This window comes from Taudactylus pleione, unplaced genomic scaffold (assembly GCF_031769625.1).
Source record: "Taudactylus pleione unplaced genomic scaffold, aTauple2 ptg000032l, whole genome shotgun sequence".
NCBI classification, from domain to species: domain Eukaryota; kingdom Metazoa; phylum Chordata; class Amphibia; order Anura; family Myobatrachidae; genus Taudactylus; species Taudactylus pleione.
This window is the reverse complement of record NW_028284434.1, coordinates 924,463-943,224: the sequence shown is the minus strand read 5'-3', so window position 1 is coordinate 943,224 and position 18,762 is coordinate 924,463. Positions and strand designations below refer to the sequence as shown.

General features: G+C 43.5%; 1 protein-coding gene across 1 annotated transcript in view; it reads right to left on the bottom strand.

Moving 5' to 3' along the window:
• Positions 1-17,491: 17,491 nt before the first annotated feature.
• LOC148538903 (uromodulin-like) overlaps positions 17,492-18,762 on the bottom strand; it is a 32,133-nt gene continuing 30,862 nt past the window's right edge. Inside the window, exons 9-11 of the mRNA XM_088452089.1 lie at positions 18,669-18,744; positions 17,680-17,700; positions 17,492-17,559 (exon numbers count right to left, since the gene is read on the bottom strand). Coding sequence (XP_088308215.1) covers positions 17,492-17,559; positions 17,680-17,700; positions 18,669-18,744 — 165 coding nt within the window. The remainder of the gene's footprint in view (positions 17,560-17,679; positions 17,701-18,668; positions 18,745-18,762) is intronic.

Sequence of the window (18,762 nt, the reverse complement as noted above, 5' to 3'; positions counted from 1 at the left end):
GCACCCTTCCTTATTGGTTTAAAAGCATGGAGTATGGTAATGTATATGCACACTGTATTTGGCACAATTCTAGGTAAGTCCTACAAGTTATATGCTGTAGTGCAATTTTGGTTAATTTTTGGGGCATGGGTCCCCCTGGATTGCGTTGGTTGGTCTGTCTCAGGGCACTGCATTATAACACATTTTCCTTTATAACACATTTTAACCCTTCACTGTGTGTCTAATATATATGTACCTCACTTTTTTATTTCCATTCTTTATATGCAGCTGCTCCTAACTATTTCTTTTCAATGCACTTTTCTTACTATGGTGGTGCCCTGGGGCGGCTTAGCTGGGCCGGTTTTTGGGGGTCCTGCGCTCTGGATTTGAACATTAGTATGTTAGGGACCTACCCGAAAGAGGTTACCTGGATATGGTGGGTAGACCCATAACCTTGGCCATGATTATGCTAAAAACCTCTATTGATTGCAAAATTTTATTGCATTTATATATATTATTAGAGATTTGGAGTTGTGCACCTGAGATTTGTCTGTTTCTGTGCTTACACTGCCAGTACACTGCACTGTGGATACTGCCAGCACCACAGCACTGCCATTCCATGTACTGAGGACACCGTCAGCAACCCCTGCACTGCTGATACAGCCAGCAAACCTGCACCAAAGATACCACTGGCACCCCAGCACTGCCAACATCACCAGTACCCTTCACTGAAGACACTGCCTGCACTACAGCACTGCCATTCCATATACTGAGGACACCATCAGCATCCCCTGCACTGCTGACATAGCCAGCAAACCTGCACCGAAGATACCATTGGCACCCCAGCACTGCTTACACTGCAAGTACCCTGCACTGTGGATACTGCCAGCACCATAGCACTGCCATTCCATATACTGAGGACACCATCAGCAACCCCTGCACTGCCGACACCACTGGCACTGCCTATGTCGCCAGTACCCTACACTGAGGACACTGCCAGCACCACATAACTGCCATTCCATGTACTGAGGACACCGTCAGCAACCCCTGCACTGCAGACATAGCCAGCAAACCTGCAATGAAGATACCACTGCCACCCCAGCACTGCTTACACTGCCAGTATATGCAAAAGTTTTCTGGACTGCACAACCTGACTATAAATGTAATGGGAGGTGCTACCTGATGAGACTAATTGCAGGCACAGAAACAGACAAATCTCAGGAGCACAGCTCCAAATCACTAATAATATATATAAATGCAATAAAATTTTGCAATCAATAGAGGTTTTTAGCATAATCATGGCCAAGGTTATGGGCCTACCCACCATATCCAGGTAACCTCTTTCGGGTAGGTCCCTAACATACTAAGGTTCAAATCCAGAGCGCAGGACACCCCAAAACCGGCCCAGCTAAGCCGCCCCAGGGCACCACCATAGTAAGAAAAGTGCAGTGAAAAGAGATAGTTAGGAGCAGCTGCATATAAAGAATGGAAATAAAAAAGTGAGGTACATATATATTAGACACACAGTGAAGGGTTAAAATGTGTTATAAAGGAAAATGTGTTATAATGCAGTGCCCTGAGACAGACCAACCAACGCAATCCAGGGGGACCCATGCACCAAAAATGAACCAAAATTGCACTACAGCATATAACTTGTAGGACTTACCTAGAATTGTGCCTAATACAGTTGTGCACCTGAGATTTGTCTGTTTCTGTGCCTGCAATTAGTCTCATCAGGTAGCACCTCCCATTACATATATAGTCAGGTTGTTCAGTCCAGAAATCTTTTCCATATACTCCATTTAATGTGCTTTATTGCACATCTGAGGGAAAGGAGACGCCCTCATTCTGGACGAGCACCCTTCCTTATTGGTTTAATAGCATGGAGTATGGTAATGTATATGCACACTGTATTAGGCACAATTCTAGATAAGTCCTACAAGATAAAATGCTGTAGTGCAATTTTGGTTCATTTTTGGTGCATGGGTCCCCCTGGATTGCGTTGGTTGGTCTGTCTCAGGGCACTGCATTATAACACTTTTTTCCTTTATAACACATTTTAACCCTTCACTGTGTGTCTAATATATATGTACCTCACTTTTTTATTTCCATTCTTTATATGCAGCTGCTCCTAATTATCTCTTTTTACTGCACTTTTCTTACTATGGTGGTGCCCTGGGGTGGCTTAGCTGGGCCGGTTTTGGAGGGTCCTGCACTCTGGATTTGAACCTTAGTATGTTAGGGACCTACCCGAAAGAGGTTACCTGGATATGGTGGGTAGGCCCATAACCTTGGCCATGATTATGCTAAAAACCTCTATTGATTGCAAAATTTTATTGCATTTATATATATTATTAGTGATTTGGAGTTGTGCACCTGAGATTTGTCTGTTTCTGTGCTTACACTGCCAGTACCCTGCACTGTGGATACTGCCAGCACCATAGCACTGCCATTCCATGTACTGAGGACACCATCAGCAACCCCTGCACTGCCGACACAGTCAGCAAACCTACACCGAAGATACCACTGGCACCCTAGCACTGCTGACATCTCCAGTACCCTTCACTGAGGACACTGCCAGCACCACAGCACTGCCATTCCATGTACTGAGGACACCGTCAGCAACCCCTGCACTGCCGACATAGCCAGCAAACCGGCAAAAAGATACCACTGGCACCCCAGCACTGCTTACACCGCCAGTACCCTGCACTGTGGATATTGCCAGCACAATAGCACAGCCATTCCATGTACTGAGGACACCGTCTGAAACCCCTGCACAGCTGACATAGCAGCAAACCTGCACTAAAGACACCACTGGCACTGCCTACATTGCCAGTACACTACATTGAGGACACTGCCAGCACCACAGCACTGCCATTCCATGTACTGAGGACACTGCCAGCAACCCCTGCACTGCCTACACTGCCAGCAAACCTGCACCAAAGATACCACTGGCACTGCCTACATCAACAGTATACTACACTGAGGACGCTGCCAGCACCACAGCACTGCTATTCCATGTACTTAGAACACTGCCAGCAACCCCTGCACTGCCTACACAGTCAGCAAACCTGCACTGAGGCCACCCCTGGCACCCCTGCTCTGCCGACATTGTCAGAACCCTGCATTGAGAACACCCCTGCACTGCCAATACAGTCAGCAAACCTGCACTGAGTACACCACTGGCACCTCCGCACTGCCGACATCGCTGGTACCCTTCACTGAGGACACTGCCTTCAGCAAAGCACTGCCATTCCATGTACTTAGAACACTGCATGCAATCGCTGCACTGCCGAAACAGCCAGCAAACCTGCATAAAAGATACCACGGGCACAGCCTACATCGCCCGTACCCTACACTGAGGAAACTGCCAGCACCGCAGCACTGCAATTCCATGCACTGAGAACGCTGTCAGCAACCCCTGCACTGCCGACACAGCCAGCAAACATGCACCGAAGATACCACTGGCACCACAGCACTGCCGACATCACCAGTACCCTTCACTGAGGACACTGCCAGCACCGCAGCACTGGCATTCCATTTACTGAGGACACCGTCAGCAACCCCTGCACTGCTGATACAGCCAGCAAACCTGCACCAAAGATACCACTGGCACTCCAGCACTGCCAACATCACCAGTACCCTTCACTGAGGACACTGCCAGCACTACAGCACTGCCATTCTATATACTGAGGACACCATCAGGAACCCCTGCACTGCTGACATAGCCAGCAAACCTGCACCGAAGAAACCATTGGCACCCCAGCACTGCTTACACTGCCAGTACCCTGCAGTGTGGATACTGCCAGCACCATAGCACTGCCATTCCATATACTGAGGACACCATCAGCAACCCCTGCACTGCCGACACCACTGGCACTGCCTACGTCACCAGTACCCTACACTGAGGACACTGCCAGCACCACATAACTGCCATTCCATGTACTGAGGACACCGTCAGCAACCCCTGCACTGCAGACATAGCCAGCAAACCTGCAATGAAGATACCACTGCCACCCCTGCACTGCTTACACTGCCAGTATATGCAAAATATTTCTGGACTGCACAACCTGACTATATATGTAATGGGAGGTGCTACCTGCTGAGACTAATTGCAGGCACAGAAACAGACAAATCTCAGGTGCACAACTCCAAATCACTAATAATATATATAAATGCAATACAATTTTGCAATCAATAGAGGTTTTTAGCATAATCATGGCCAAGGTTATGGGCCTACCCACCATATCCAGGTAACCTCTTTCGGGTAGGTCCCTAACATACTAAGGTTCAAATCCAGAACGCAGGACCCCCCAAAACCGGCACAGCTAAGCCACCCCAGGGCACCACCATAGTAAGAAAAGTGCAGTGAAAAGAGATAGTTAGGAGCAGCTGCATATAAAGAATGGAAATAAAAAAGTGAGGTACATATATATTAGGCACACAGTGAAGGGTTAAAATGTGTTAAAAAGGAAAATGTGTTATAATGCAGTGCCCTGAGACAGACCAACCAACGCAATCCAGGGGGACCCATGCCCCAAAAATGAACCAAAATTGCACTACAGCATATAACTTGTAGGACTTACCTAGAATTGTGCCTAATACAGTGTGCATATACATTACCATATCCCATGCTTTTAAACCAATAAGGAAGGGTGCTAGTCCAGAATGAGGGCGTCTCCTTTCCCTCAGATGTGCAATAAAGCACATTAAATGGAGAATATGGAAAAGATTTCTGGACTGAACAACCTGACTATATATGTAATGGGAGGTGCTACCTGATGAGACTAATTGCAGGCACAGAAACAGACAAATCTCAGGTGCACAACTCCAAATCACTAATAATATATATAAATGCAATAAAATTTTGCAATCAATAGAGGTTTTTAGCATAATCATGGCCAAGGTTATGGGCCTACCCACCATATCCAGGTAATCTATTTCGGTTAGGTCCCTAACATACTAAGGTTCAAATCCAGAGCGCAGGACCCCCCAATACTGGCCCAGCTAAGCCGGCCCAGGGCACCACCATAGTAAGAAAAGTGCAGTGAAAAGAGATAGTTAGGAGCAGCTGCATATAAAGAATGGATATAAAAAAGTGAGGTACATATATATTAGACACACAGTGAAGGGTTAAAATGTGTTAAAAAGGAAAATGTGTTATAATGCAGTGCCCTGAGACAGACCAACCAACGCAATCCAGGGGGACCCAAGCCCCAAAAATGATCCAAAATTGCACTACAGCATATAACTTGTAGGACTTACCTAGAATTGTGCCTAATACAGTTGTGCAGCTGAGATTTGTCTGTTTCTGTGCCTGCAATTAGTCTCATCAGGTAGCACCTCCCATTACATATATAGTCAGGTTGTGCAGTCCAGAAATCTTTTCCATATACTCCATTTAATGTGCTTTATTGCACATCTGAGGGAAAGGAGACGCCCTCATTCTGGACTAGCACCCTTCCTTATTGGTTTAAAAGCATGGAGTATGGTAATGTATATGCACACTGTATTAGGCACAATTCTAGGTAAGTCCTACAAGTTATATGCTGTAGTGCAATTTTGGTTCATTTTTGGTGCATGGGTCCCCCTGGATTGCGTTGGTTGGTCTGTCTCAGGGCACTGCATTATAACACATTTTCCTTTATAACACATTTTAACCCTTCACTGTGTGTCTAATATATATGTACCTCACTTTTTTATTTCCATTCTTTATATGCAGCTGCTCCTAATTATCTCTTTTTACTGCACTTTTCTTACTATGGTGGTGCCCTGGGGCGGCTTAGCTGGGCCGGTTTTGGGGGGTCCTGCGCTCTGGATTTGAACCTTAGTATGTTAGGGACCTACCCGAAAGAGGTTACCTGGATATGGTGGGTAGGCCCATAACTTTGGCCATGATTATGCTAAAAACCTCTATTGATTGCAAAATTTTATTGCATTAATATATATTATTAGTGATTTGGAGTTGTGCACCTGAGATTTGTCTGTTTCTGTGCTTACACTGCCAGTACCCTCCACTGTGGATACTGCCAGCACCATAGCACTGCCATTCCATGTACTGAGGACACCATCAGCAACCCCTGCACAGCCGACAGTCAGCAAACCTACACCGAAGATACCACTGGCACCCCAGCACTGCTGACATCTCCAGTACCCTTCACTGGGGACACTGCCAGCACCACAGCACTGCCATTCCATGTACTGAGGACACCGTCAGCAACCCCTGCACTGCCGACATAGCCAGCAAACCTGCACCGAAGATACCACTGGCACCCCAGCACTGCTTACACCGCCAGTACCCTTCACTGAGGACACTGCCAGCACCACAGCACTGCCATTCCATGTACTGAGGACACCGTCAGCAACCCCGGCACTGCTGACATAGCCAGCAAACCTGCACCGAAGATACCACTGCCACCCCAGCACTGCTTACACTGCCAGTACCATGCACTGTGGATACTGCCAGCACCATAGCACTGCCAGTCCTAGTACTGAGGACACCATCAGCAACCCCTGCACTGCTGACATAGCAGCAAACCTGCACTAAAGACACCACTGGCACTGCCTACATTGCCAGTACACTACATTGAGGACACTGCCAGCACCACAGCACTGCCATTCCATGTACTGAGGACACTGCCAGCAACCCCTGCACTGCCTACACAGCCAGCAAACCTGCACCAAAGATACCACTGGCACCACTGGCACTGCCTACATCAACAGTACACTACACTGAGGACGCTGCCAGCACCACAGCACTGCTATTCCATGTACTTAGAACACTGCCAGCAACCCCTGCACTGCCTACACAGTCAGCAAACATGCACTGAGGCCACCCCTGGCACCCCTGCTCTGCTGACATTGTCAGCACCCTGCATTGAGAACACCCCTGCACTACCAACACAGTCAGCAAACCTGCACTGAGTACACCACTGGCACCTCCGCACTGCCGACATCGCTGGTACCCTTCACTGAGGAAAATGCCTTCAGCAAAGCACTGCCATTCCATGTGCTTAGAACACTGCATGCAATCCCTGCACTGCCAAAACAGCCAGCAAACCTGCATAAAAGATACCACGGGCACAGCCTACATCGCCCGTACCCTACACTGAGGAAACTGCCAGCACCGCAGCACTGCAATTCCATGCACTGAGAACGCTGTCAGCAACCCCTGCACTGCCGACACAGCCAGCAAACATGCACCGAAGATATCACTGGCACCACAGCACTGCCGACATCACCAGTACCCTTCACTAAGGACACTGCCAGCACCGCAGCACTGCCATTCCATTTACTGAGGACACCGTCAGCAACCCCTGCACTGCTGATACAGCCAGCAAACCTGCACCAAAGATACCACTGGCACCCCAGCACTGCCAACATCACCAGTACCCTTCACTGAGGACACTGCCAGCACTACAGCACTGCCATTCCATATACTGAGGACACCATCAGCAACCCCTGCACTGCTGACATAGCCAGCAAACCTGCACCGAAGATACCATTGGCACCCCAGCACTGCTTACACTGCCAGTACCCTGCACTGTGGATACTGCCAGCACCATACCACTGCCATTCCATATACTGAGGACACCATCAGCAACCCCTGCACTGCCGACACCACTGGCACTGCCTACGTCACCAGCACCCTACACTGAGGTCACTGCCAGCACCACATAACTGCCATTCCATGTACTGAGGACACCGTCAGCAACCCCTGCACTGCAGACATAGCCAGCAAACCTGCAACGAAGATACCACTGCCACCCCAGCACTGCTTACACTGCCAGTATATGCAAAAGATTTCTGGACTGCACAACCTGACTATATATGTAATGGGAGGTGCTACCTGATGAGACTAATTGCAGGCACAGAAACAGACAAATCTCAGGAGCACAGCTCCAAATCACTAATAATATATATAAATGCAATAAAATTTTGCAATCAATAGAGGTTTTTAGCATAATCATGGCCAAGGTTATGGGCCTACCCACCATATCCAGGTAACCTCTTTCGGGTAGGTCCCTAACATACTAAGGTTCAAATCCAGAGCGCAGGACCCCCCAAAACCGGCCCAGCTAAGCCACCCCAGGGCACCACCATAGTAAGAAAAGTGCAGTGAAAAGAGATAGTTAGGAGCAGCTGCATATAAAGAATGGAAATAAAAAAGTGAGGTACATATATATTAGACACACAGTGAAGGGTTAAAATGTGTTATAAAGGAAAATGTGTTATAATGCAGTGCCCTGAGACAGACCAACCAACGCAATCCAGGGGGACCCATGCCCCAAAAATGAACCAAAATTGCACTACAGCATATAACTTGTAGGACTTACCTAGAATTGTGCCTAATACAGTTGTGCACCTGAGATTTGTCTGTTTCTGTGCCTGCAATTAGTCTCATCAGGTAGCACCTCCCATTACATATATAGTCAGGTTGTGCAGTCCAGAAATCTTTTCCATATACTCCATTTAATGTGCTTTATTGCATATCTGAGGGAAAGGAGACGCCCTCATTCTGGACTAACACCCTTCCTTATTGGTTTAAAAGCATGGAGTATGGTAATGTATATGCACACTGTATTAGGCACAATTCTAGGTAAGTCCTACAAGTTATATGCTGTAGTGCAATTTTGGTTCATTTTTGGGGCATGGGTCCCCCTGGATTGCGTTGGTTTGTCTGTCTCAGGGCACTGCATTATAACACATTTTCCTTTATAACACATTTTAACCCTTCACTGTGTGTCTAATATATATGTTCCTCACTTTTTTATTTCCATTCTTTATATGCAGCTGCTCCTAACTATCTCTTTTCACTGCACTTTTCTTACTATGGTGGTGCCCTGTAGCGGCTTAGCTGGGCCGGTTTTGGGGGGTCCTGCGCTCTGGATTTGAACCTTAGTATGTTAGGGACCTACCCGAAAGAGGTTACCTGGATATGGTGGGTAGGCCCATAACCTTGGCCATGATTATGCTAAAAACCTCTATTGATTGCAAAATTGTATTGCATTTATATATATTATTAGTGATTTGGAGTTGTGCACCTGAGATTTGTCTGTTTCTGTGCTTACACTGCCAGTACCCTGCACTGTGGATACTGCCAGCACCATAGCACTGCCATTCCATGTACTGAGGACACCATCAGCAACCCCTGCACTGCCGACACAGTCAGCAAACCTACACTGAAGATACCACTGGCACCCCAGCACTGCTGACATCTCCAGTACCCTTCACGGAGGACACTGCCAGCACCACAGCACTGCCATTCCATGTACTGAGGACACCGTCAGCAACCCCTGCACTGCCGACACAGCCAGCAAACCTGCTCTTTAGACACTGCTGTCACCCCCGCTCTGCTTACAATGCCAATACCTTTCACTGAGGATACTGCCAGCACCACAGCACTGCCGTTCCATATACTGAGGAAACCGTCAGCAACCCTGCTCTGCTGACACTGCTGTCATAGTAAGAGCACTATTGGTGTATCCAACCCACACTGTATAACACACTATCCATGTTGGAACTTGGAAGCTGAACTGCCACATATTAGTGCCGTCCACTGTATCACTTAGCGTAGTCAGCCAGCTAGCTGGATGCAACCTTTTGGCCTTAACTAGATGAAAAAATAATATTGTGAGGTGGTCAAAATTGATTGAAAATGACTGGAAATAGATGTTGTTGAGGTTAATAATACTGAAGGAACAAAAACAGGCCCATTTTATGTGATTTTAACTGTTATGATATTTTAAGAAAAAATCCAAAACCAAAACACGATGGTCAGCACACATGAGAGAGAGAGAGCGCAACTGACATACTGTGTATACTTCTTCTAGCTACATTACTGGTCAAATAATGTACAATATAACCATGTAAATTAAGTACTATTTTGGGAGGAAGGGATGGGCCAAAAGTACAAAAGTGTCTCAATACAAAAAGGGCAACATTAGTGAGTAGTAACAACACAAAACACAGGGGGAGAGCAAATGAAAACTTGATTTGTTGTCTGTGGAAAATGTGCAGCCTTTACAAATGAATTACTCCTCCCCCCTCTGTGTTGAGACAAGCAATGGGTTAATCTGTAAAAGGACATTAACATACTGTAAATTACTGATGGCCAGTCTTTGAATTATAATGTATATCTAGTACCAGTACTGTATATGAAATATCGAGCCATATTTTCAGGGGGAAATTTCTACACTAAGAAATCACCACACACACATGCTGTCCTCGATGACTCAGATCCCCACAGCCTCTAGATGAAATATGAAATTATTCTGAAAATTTTTTTTTGTTATTGCAATAATATTATTGATATTATTATATTATTGAATTATATAAATTTATTTTTGGAGCAAAAAAAAATAATGTTTACACTGGGATTCAAACCCTAACTGCCAAGTGTGATATGCAGTGACTTTACCACTACACCACAATACTGGTGGATGGGAAGTACAGAATCAGTCTTTTGAGGAACTGATGACAGTTTCCTAGTGAGTTTTTTTTGGTGCTAGTACAGTGTTTCAGTGGCTAGTACAGTAATTTAGATGCAAATGCATATTGCACCTTAAAATAATTACTGTTCAAAACTCTATTACAATCCAAAGGAGACCACTACTGTATCTTTGCTACATAGGTTGAACACTATTAAGTGCTACAATACATGATGCACTGGCCACCCAGTGGTGAAAGTATGAATTGCACCTTTGCTGCATCGCAGATAGCACTGCACGACAATATATGAGAATTGATGTCATGCCAAATTGAGAGCCATGGCACAGTTTTCAGAAAGGTGCATGTGGACACACCTGTATATGGACCCTAATTGAGCGGCAGAGGTTGGGAGGCAGATATCCCTATTGCCAAATACTATTATTGTATATGCTGATTGCTGTTAATTATAGAAGGTTGGCGGTGCTCCCCTGAGTCAAAATTTCAACATTCAAAAAGGGAAAAAAAGAAAGAAGACTCTTGTTTGGCGGTACAGCTATGTAATAATGATGTGATTAAAACTTATCTTTGTAATAAGCAACACTAAAATAAGTAGAAAAAGATTTTTAGTTTCAAAAGAAGAAAAATGCATCTGTGTAATCAGGTAAATTGTATCAACTGAGCATTACAGGATACTAACACTGAGCAAAACAATATTTACTGTTACCATTTGATTCAAATGTATCCTCTATGATTGGGCTATTATCTCTATTTGCTGTAGTAAAAGCATAAATAGGTTGAGACCCAGCTAACATTATCTCAACACCTGATTAAAGAGAACTTACAGACAGTCTCTTTGCCCTATAACCATCTAATCTATTTACTTAACCTGGCAGCAGGGAGCTCCCTTTTTTGTGCAGGAGTCATACTACAGCAATTTGTCTGGACATATAGGGCCAAATGTAACAGGGTGTCTGTTTTGGTAAATTGCGAATTTTGTTTTAAACTCAAATTTTTTCACAACTCTCCAATGTAATAGGGTGTCAGTTCAATAGAACTCACATTTTTTCAGTTTTACTAAAAACTGTCATCCAGATGTTTTCACATTGAAAACAATCAACTCGCCCAATGTAATAGGGTGTCTGTTTTAGACTCACAAAACAAGATAACCAGAAGACTCCAAATAATAGACCTACTTCAAGATAGTGAGTATATCCTGAGCAGGTCAGATTAACACAGAAACATGCACATATCCATGAGATATGTGCAAGCTTCTGTGGGTACTTATGTAAAAGGTTTTAAAAAAATAATGTGCAGCCCTCCCCACAAAGCATAACCAGCCCCGGGCATTATAAAGCCTGTCCTGGTTCTAAAAATAAAGGGGACAAAATGCATAGGGGTCCCCTGTATAGTTAAAACCAGCACAGGGCTTTGCAGAGCCAGTGCTGGTTATTGAAAAACAGGGGACAAAATGAGTAGGGATCCCCTGTAAATTCCATAACCAGCACCAGACTCTTTCTAGTGGGGAGGTAATGCCACTGCCAGGGAAAACCTTTCACCGGTTTCCCCGGCGAAAGCATTACCCCTGACTGCTAGTCATCCCGGGCCAGGGATCCCTGGGGAGTTGGGGACCCCCCAATTAAGGGGTCCCCCTCTCCAGGGCACCACAGGCCTAGACCGATAGCCCGGGCTATCCCAGCACCCTAGGGCAGTGGGTGCCGGGTTGATAGTGTTTTAGTGTAGTGTAAAATAGTGGTTTAAAAATTGTCTTTATATGTGGTAATACATGTCCCAGCAAGCCTCCCCCCATATGGTGGTATTTGGAGAACCAGAAATACCAGCATGCAGGGCATTACGGGCCCACTGGTACTTGTAGTTCCACAGCCAAAGAAATACATAAAAAACACAACACACACCGTGAATATAAAAGTTTATTCCAACATACCTGCACACTCACACTTACACTCACACTCACATATACTCACCTAGTATCCATAGTAATCCATAGGGGTACCTATAATAAAAATCCATACTCACCTCTGCTATGCGCAGGTCACATCCTCTTCATTCCACGTAGGCATCAAGAAATTAAAATTAAAAAACAAATAGCAATACTGAAACCAAGCCGGACTGAGTAAAGGTATGTGTCTACACATACTTTTACTCCGCATGAATGGCTGGAGCACAAGTGTGGGAGCCACCAGACAATCAGCGGGCATCTCCGTCAGAGCTGCTTGCTGATTGGCTATGTGCGGTGCAGTCAGCCTGTCTTCTCCATAGACTTCAATGGAGAGAATTCTCAATCGAAGTCTATGGTGGGAACTGCGACATTGTATCTACTGATGTAACCACAAGGTTAATTGAGGTGAACTAAAACTCGCAAATGTAGTAGCTTTGAGCTGAAAAGTTTGCAGGCTATTGAATTTGCGAGTAATAGTACAAATTTGCACCTTTAAAAAAATGCAAGAAGTTGCGAGTTTGTACTGTTGCTAAAACTGACACCCTATTACATTTGGCCCATAGTCATAAAAAAATTATATGATTATATATCATTGCTTGAGATTGCTACATCCTTTCCTAATATGTCTTAAAACAAGTGTTTAATTATTCACAGCATTAATATTCCGAGTTCATTGTTCTAGGAGAAATTGACACAATTGTTATTAATACTTTCTCCATCATTATTATTATCTGGTGCTGAATATGCAGCACAACAGTATAGTTATCAGTTTTTTCACAGTGTGTATATACGCAAAAAATATTTCACCTTGCCAATATGGCACTGCTTGATGGGACATTAACCCACATAAGCAACTATCATAATTTTTTTCCTTCTTTGCATTTTTTCTAGTTTTGAAAACAAAAATCTTTTTCTACTTATTTTAGTGTTGCTTATTAAAAGCTAAGTTTTAATCACATCATTATTACATAAGTGTGCCCCCAATCAAGAGTCTTATTTCTTCTTTTTCCCTTTTTAAAGGTTATTATTTGGGTAATAACTGGGCATTAACTGTAGATGTACAAAGATCAGAAACTTCCTATTTGGAGTCTTTTGCTCCTGAGTTAAATTCTGTGGAGGCAGACATATTTGATAAATTCACAGTGACTTGGAAAGATAATGGTAGAGTAGAATCATTGCTGTAAATAGACCAGGTGGTTGTTTTTTATTAACTCTCTATCAGACTCATGTCACTCAGACTCAAGTGAGTGATGAGCTTGACCAAAGACAGCAGTTAGAGATGATAGTATCTTAGAACCAGATTCATGATAGGGGTTTCAGACTCCTCCCAATTCATTTCAATGACAATGAACTGGAGTAACCTGTCACTCATGAACAGTTTGTCAGTTAGCTAGGACTTGTAGGCACCTGTAAAAACAGTTCTATTAACTATTTATCATAAACCCTACACCCACTGCCACTGAGGGATGTCATTCAGGAGACATTACATGGGAATTAAACCCAGGATCTAACATGGATGTCAAAATATAGTGATCCAATTGTAAGCTTTTGCAAATACCTTGGTCCTGGTAAAGCAAATAAAGAACTTCTAAAAGTCCACCATTCTTAGAGGAATATTTTAGTTTCATCTCCTCCTTCAGCTTCTCTATCTGCTTTTCCAGTGGTTTAATTAAGGGTATGACCTGACAGGCCGGCAGTATCTGAACTCACTACATAGTTTACAATTTCAAAAGGTTTCAGTAGCTTGCATAAAATCAAGAGTATTCTCCAGTGTGCTGCAGTAAGGTAACATGTTCTGCCTCTTCCTATATCATTGCTTGATGTATATATCTTGAGGGTTTGTTGCAATCCCTCCAGTCGCTGAAGAATAAAAAGTTTGGAATTCCACCTGGTTACTACCTCGCTCTTGCTTCAGTTTGTGGCATGGCAGATTTAATTGTTCTTACAGCTGCTGCAATGTTCTACATGTGGTTGCTGAATGCCAAAAATGCCCAGAAATGGTATGGACAACAGTCAGCATCTCCTGCATGAAGCTTTCATTTTTAAAGAAATTCTGAACCACTAAGGTTATTGTAAGGACAAAACCTGCTACCCAATCATAATGTTCTAAAATTTTAGTTCCATTTTCAGAAATGAAAAATCCTGAGTAAAATATTAGACTTGTAAACCCTTTTGCTATCATATCCCCAAATTTTTCTCCAACATTGATACCCATATGCTTTTTGGTATAGCCAGTGATACAGAGAATTAGCCTGTATGTAAATGAGCTGGCATTATGTATTAGATACTGTTGCTGAAATTGATGTACCTACCCAGTGGGCTGTCACAGTCATGTAATCTTTAGTTTGACTAGTAACGTTTTTCCACATATCAATACAATGGCATTTTCTAGGCTAATATTAACTTTTGTTTACCATCCTGGTACAGGTGTTCTGGAAAAATAGAATAGAGGTGGAATTTTGTAGCACAGACACTTGACCACAACTAATCTGCTATAATCAGATGCATTGATCTAGGACTTTGCACGCAGATATAATGCTAACATTAAAGGATGGTGGCTATCATATTGGTGCATCTTGTTAATGATTGTTTCATAGACAATTGTTGTTTAAAACTACTAGTCTTCTTTTTGGTCCCATTCTGCGACAAATATTCTCCCCCAGCATCAGCAGCCCTAGTGCAGAAGGATGATAATTGTAGATTGCATTAGGGGAGTCAGTTTGCCTTTGCAAATTGAATACAGGAGGCCTACCTTCTACTGCTAATAAGGAGGTTGATGATGAAGGTGTTGGTGGTGAAAATTTAATGTGCTGCTATCTATCCATGCTGCTGGAAGCTGATGCTGGACTGCTTGTTATTATAGATGACTTTCCAGATTTTGATAAACTACTTGCATGAACTTGCTGTAAATGATGTAACAGGGAGGTGCCTAAATGGTTAACATCCCTACCACTACTTACTTTGGCACTATAAATATCACAGATGCCTTGACAAATGTTGTCAAGATTTTGGGAAAACAATTCTACACGGAAGAGGTTGCTTTTGTGGTCTTTTGCCCAGATATGACAATGTGCTTCTTATCACGGTCATGTCTGGCAAGTGCTGCCATTGTTGGGTGACTTCAACACTAACAACATCCTCCTGAATTTTTCTTCTTCTTTAAGTTCTTCTTGTCCAAAACATTAATCAACATCCCTATTAGTGTCAGATACACAATGAACCCCATCATCCTGTTACACATTTCCAACTTTCAAAGTAGCATCCTCAGTTTCTGGGGGAGATGTACTAAGCCTTCGGGGTCCATTCATCATCACTAAATGGCCCATTACACATACAGAAATGCTAGCTTAAGCATAATTAAGGTAACATGTCATTCATCATAAGGGGTCTGACAGTTCCACCTGATATTCAGCAAACTCGTCTGAGATGGCATTTGTTGTCGAAGCCCTGCTTCTTCCTATGGGAATTAGTTCCAGGGATGTGAAGAGGGATTCATGCAGATCCCTCCATCACCTCCTCACTGCCTCCTCAGTGGCTTTACACAAGTGTGACCTCTGGGCTTGATTCAGACCCGCTCGCGAGCGCTCAGCGCTCGCAAGCGGGTTGATGTTGCCCAAGTGCGCATGCGCATGACGGAGGCTGCTCTCTCGTGCGCATGCTCAAGATCCGAATAACGATGGCCAAGCCGTCGTTATGGGTCTCGCACCAAAGGGGGCATGTTGTCGATGGTGATTGACAGCACGCACCCTTTGGTTGGTGTGCTGGGTGCATGGCTGCCCAGATGGAGGCATTCCCATGGGAATGCCTACCGTCTGGGGCCGGCCCCACTGACATCACCAGTGATGTCAGTGGGAGTGCTTTTGGCTCTGATAGAGCCAAAAGCACTCCAGGGCTTGCGGCAGATGGGACCTTACCTTAGGGTCTCATCGCAAGCCCGATTGTCGCGATGGTCTTGACCATCGCAACCATCATTTTGGCCACTTGCTATAGCTGTGGGTGGTCACCCACAGCTATGCGAGCGGCCAGGAGGCTGCTCCAAAAAGTAAGAGGGCCGGCCCTGATTTAGAGCGAGCGCTCTGTCAGAGCGTCCGGCTCTGAATCATGCCCTCAGGCCCTTGATGACGAATAGACCCTTTGAAGAGAGATAAAGTGGAGAAAGATAAACTACCAACCAATCAGCTCCTAACTGTAACTTTACAGGTTATGTATAGTTACACTTACACTAAACATTTGTGTTCACAAATTATTTGTACCTGTAATACCACAGAGGAGTAAAAACATGTTTAAAATGGAAATAAATACTTTAGATTTTAGTCCATAACTACTATGTCAGACGAAGGATAAAGCACTTGTGTATGGTGTTGTGTAGTATAAAGAAACTTAGGGAACAATCATAGAATAAAAAATCTTTCTACTAGTTTTGTCTGCTTTCTCTTAGGAATACTTACACTATAAAATAAAATAATATACCGTCAATTTACTACCAATTGAAAGTCCTGTATTACGTGTACAAAAAGCATTGAAAATCTTGTTTTGGTAGACTAAAATAAAAAAAAACTATCCCCTTTACTCATTTTGGGGTCTATTTTTTTTTTTTTGCATAATCCACCCCCTCGAAATGATCTTTCCTTATGGCTATTTAAAATGCATTTTTCTGGAGTATTCATTGTTGCAGACACACCAGACCACAGGCTCTGAAAAGAGCCCATCTCTGCGAAGGCTAAAAAGTACAGTGATCAAATAGATGAACCCTCTACTTCCATATTTGGACCCAGCCAAGTTTCTGCATACTGTTTAAAGTGGCTATCCTGGATCCAGTGTTGTTAAAGTGCTTTCCAAAATCTTGACACAACTAAATCCTGCATCATATACGATAATAAGATATTTTCTGTTCAATCATTGGTACATTACTATTTATAATGTAGAGAGTCAACGCAGGAACATGCAGTAAAAATCAATGTTTATTATATTTACAGTGCAATTTAGAAAATGTGTGTAACACAATCAATTCTTTTTTAGCTTATTTATGCATTTCTACACCACAAATACAGTGTTGCATCATAAATGCAGTTTGATTAATCAGTACAATCTGCAGAATGGGTTTAGGGTAATAGATTTGGATCTTCACACAAAGAACATGTTAATTGCCACCAGTCCAATGATTGTAATAAAACTGAAACCTGCTGTTTTTCCTGGAAATAAACATAAAAGTAGTGATAAGGTCAAATAAAACATTTTTTAAGCCAAACTTCATTATTTTACACTAAAAAAGACCATCTGAATATTTTGAAATGTTTAAAACATTAACTTACCGACACTGTTACCTTCAGAATCTGTGCGGGAGAAATATGTAGAAATTACTTACTGGTTCTGGATGGTTATAAGAATAACAGAAGGATGTAAAGTATTTAAGTCTTATAGCCTTTAAACACTGAGGTTTTGGTAAATGATTTCCCAGATTGTGTCACTATTATGTTGCTTTAAAATGTAGGTGCTGTTAAGGTTTGGTGACTGACAGCAGTTTAACTGAGTTAGTGGTTGTTAGAAGTGATACCAAATGGGTGAGTTTTAGTTGTTTAAGATTGGTTCAGTAGTTGCTACAATTGGTCTCTTTGGGGGGAATTCAATGCAATGTGATGTTGAATAGCCGCAGGAGGGAGCTCCCGCAGCTATTCAATTCACCGTGCTGTTTGGGCACGCTAAGGATTTCTTCTCGCACTCCCCTGGGGATGCGATGAGAAATCCGAACAAAGTGCCGGGCACGCAGCTGTTTTTTGCATAGCGCGGTGCTAACAGCTGCGCTCCCGGCACTTTGGTCAGAAAATGCAGATTACCGCTCCTTAACACCCTTGTTAAGGCATGATAAGCACGATAACTGGCATTCTCCGACCACACAGCGCACTGAGTTGAATAGCTTCGGGAGATCGCTCCCAGCGCTATTCAACTCGCGTTGAATTGAATTCCCTCGTTTATTCATTACCTTCTCCCACTCTCCCTCTACTTGTGTTTGCTGGTGTATGTTGCTTGCATGGTTTTTATGTAATGGTGGTAAAGAGTGGCAGATTTCTTTTTTTTTCATTAATGGCACTAAAAAATGTAAGTTTCAATCAGATTGTTTATTATGTGATACAAACCATCTTCCTGCAGCTTTTAAAAATGTCTCTCCATATTGTTCCATTCGAAAAGTTACTTAATGGTACTAACGAATAAAGGATTTTATGCAGTACTAAGTGTAGTTGTCCTAATAATAACTTCGATAGCACAGTATAGACAAAGCAAGATGTGTAATCTTTTTTCTTACCATCAAGTCTGAAAGGACCATAAGTCATAGTTCCTTGTATCTCTGGAGTGTCACTACTAGATCTGCTTGAACAAGACTGTAAGAGAAAATAATG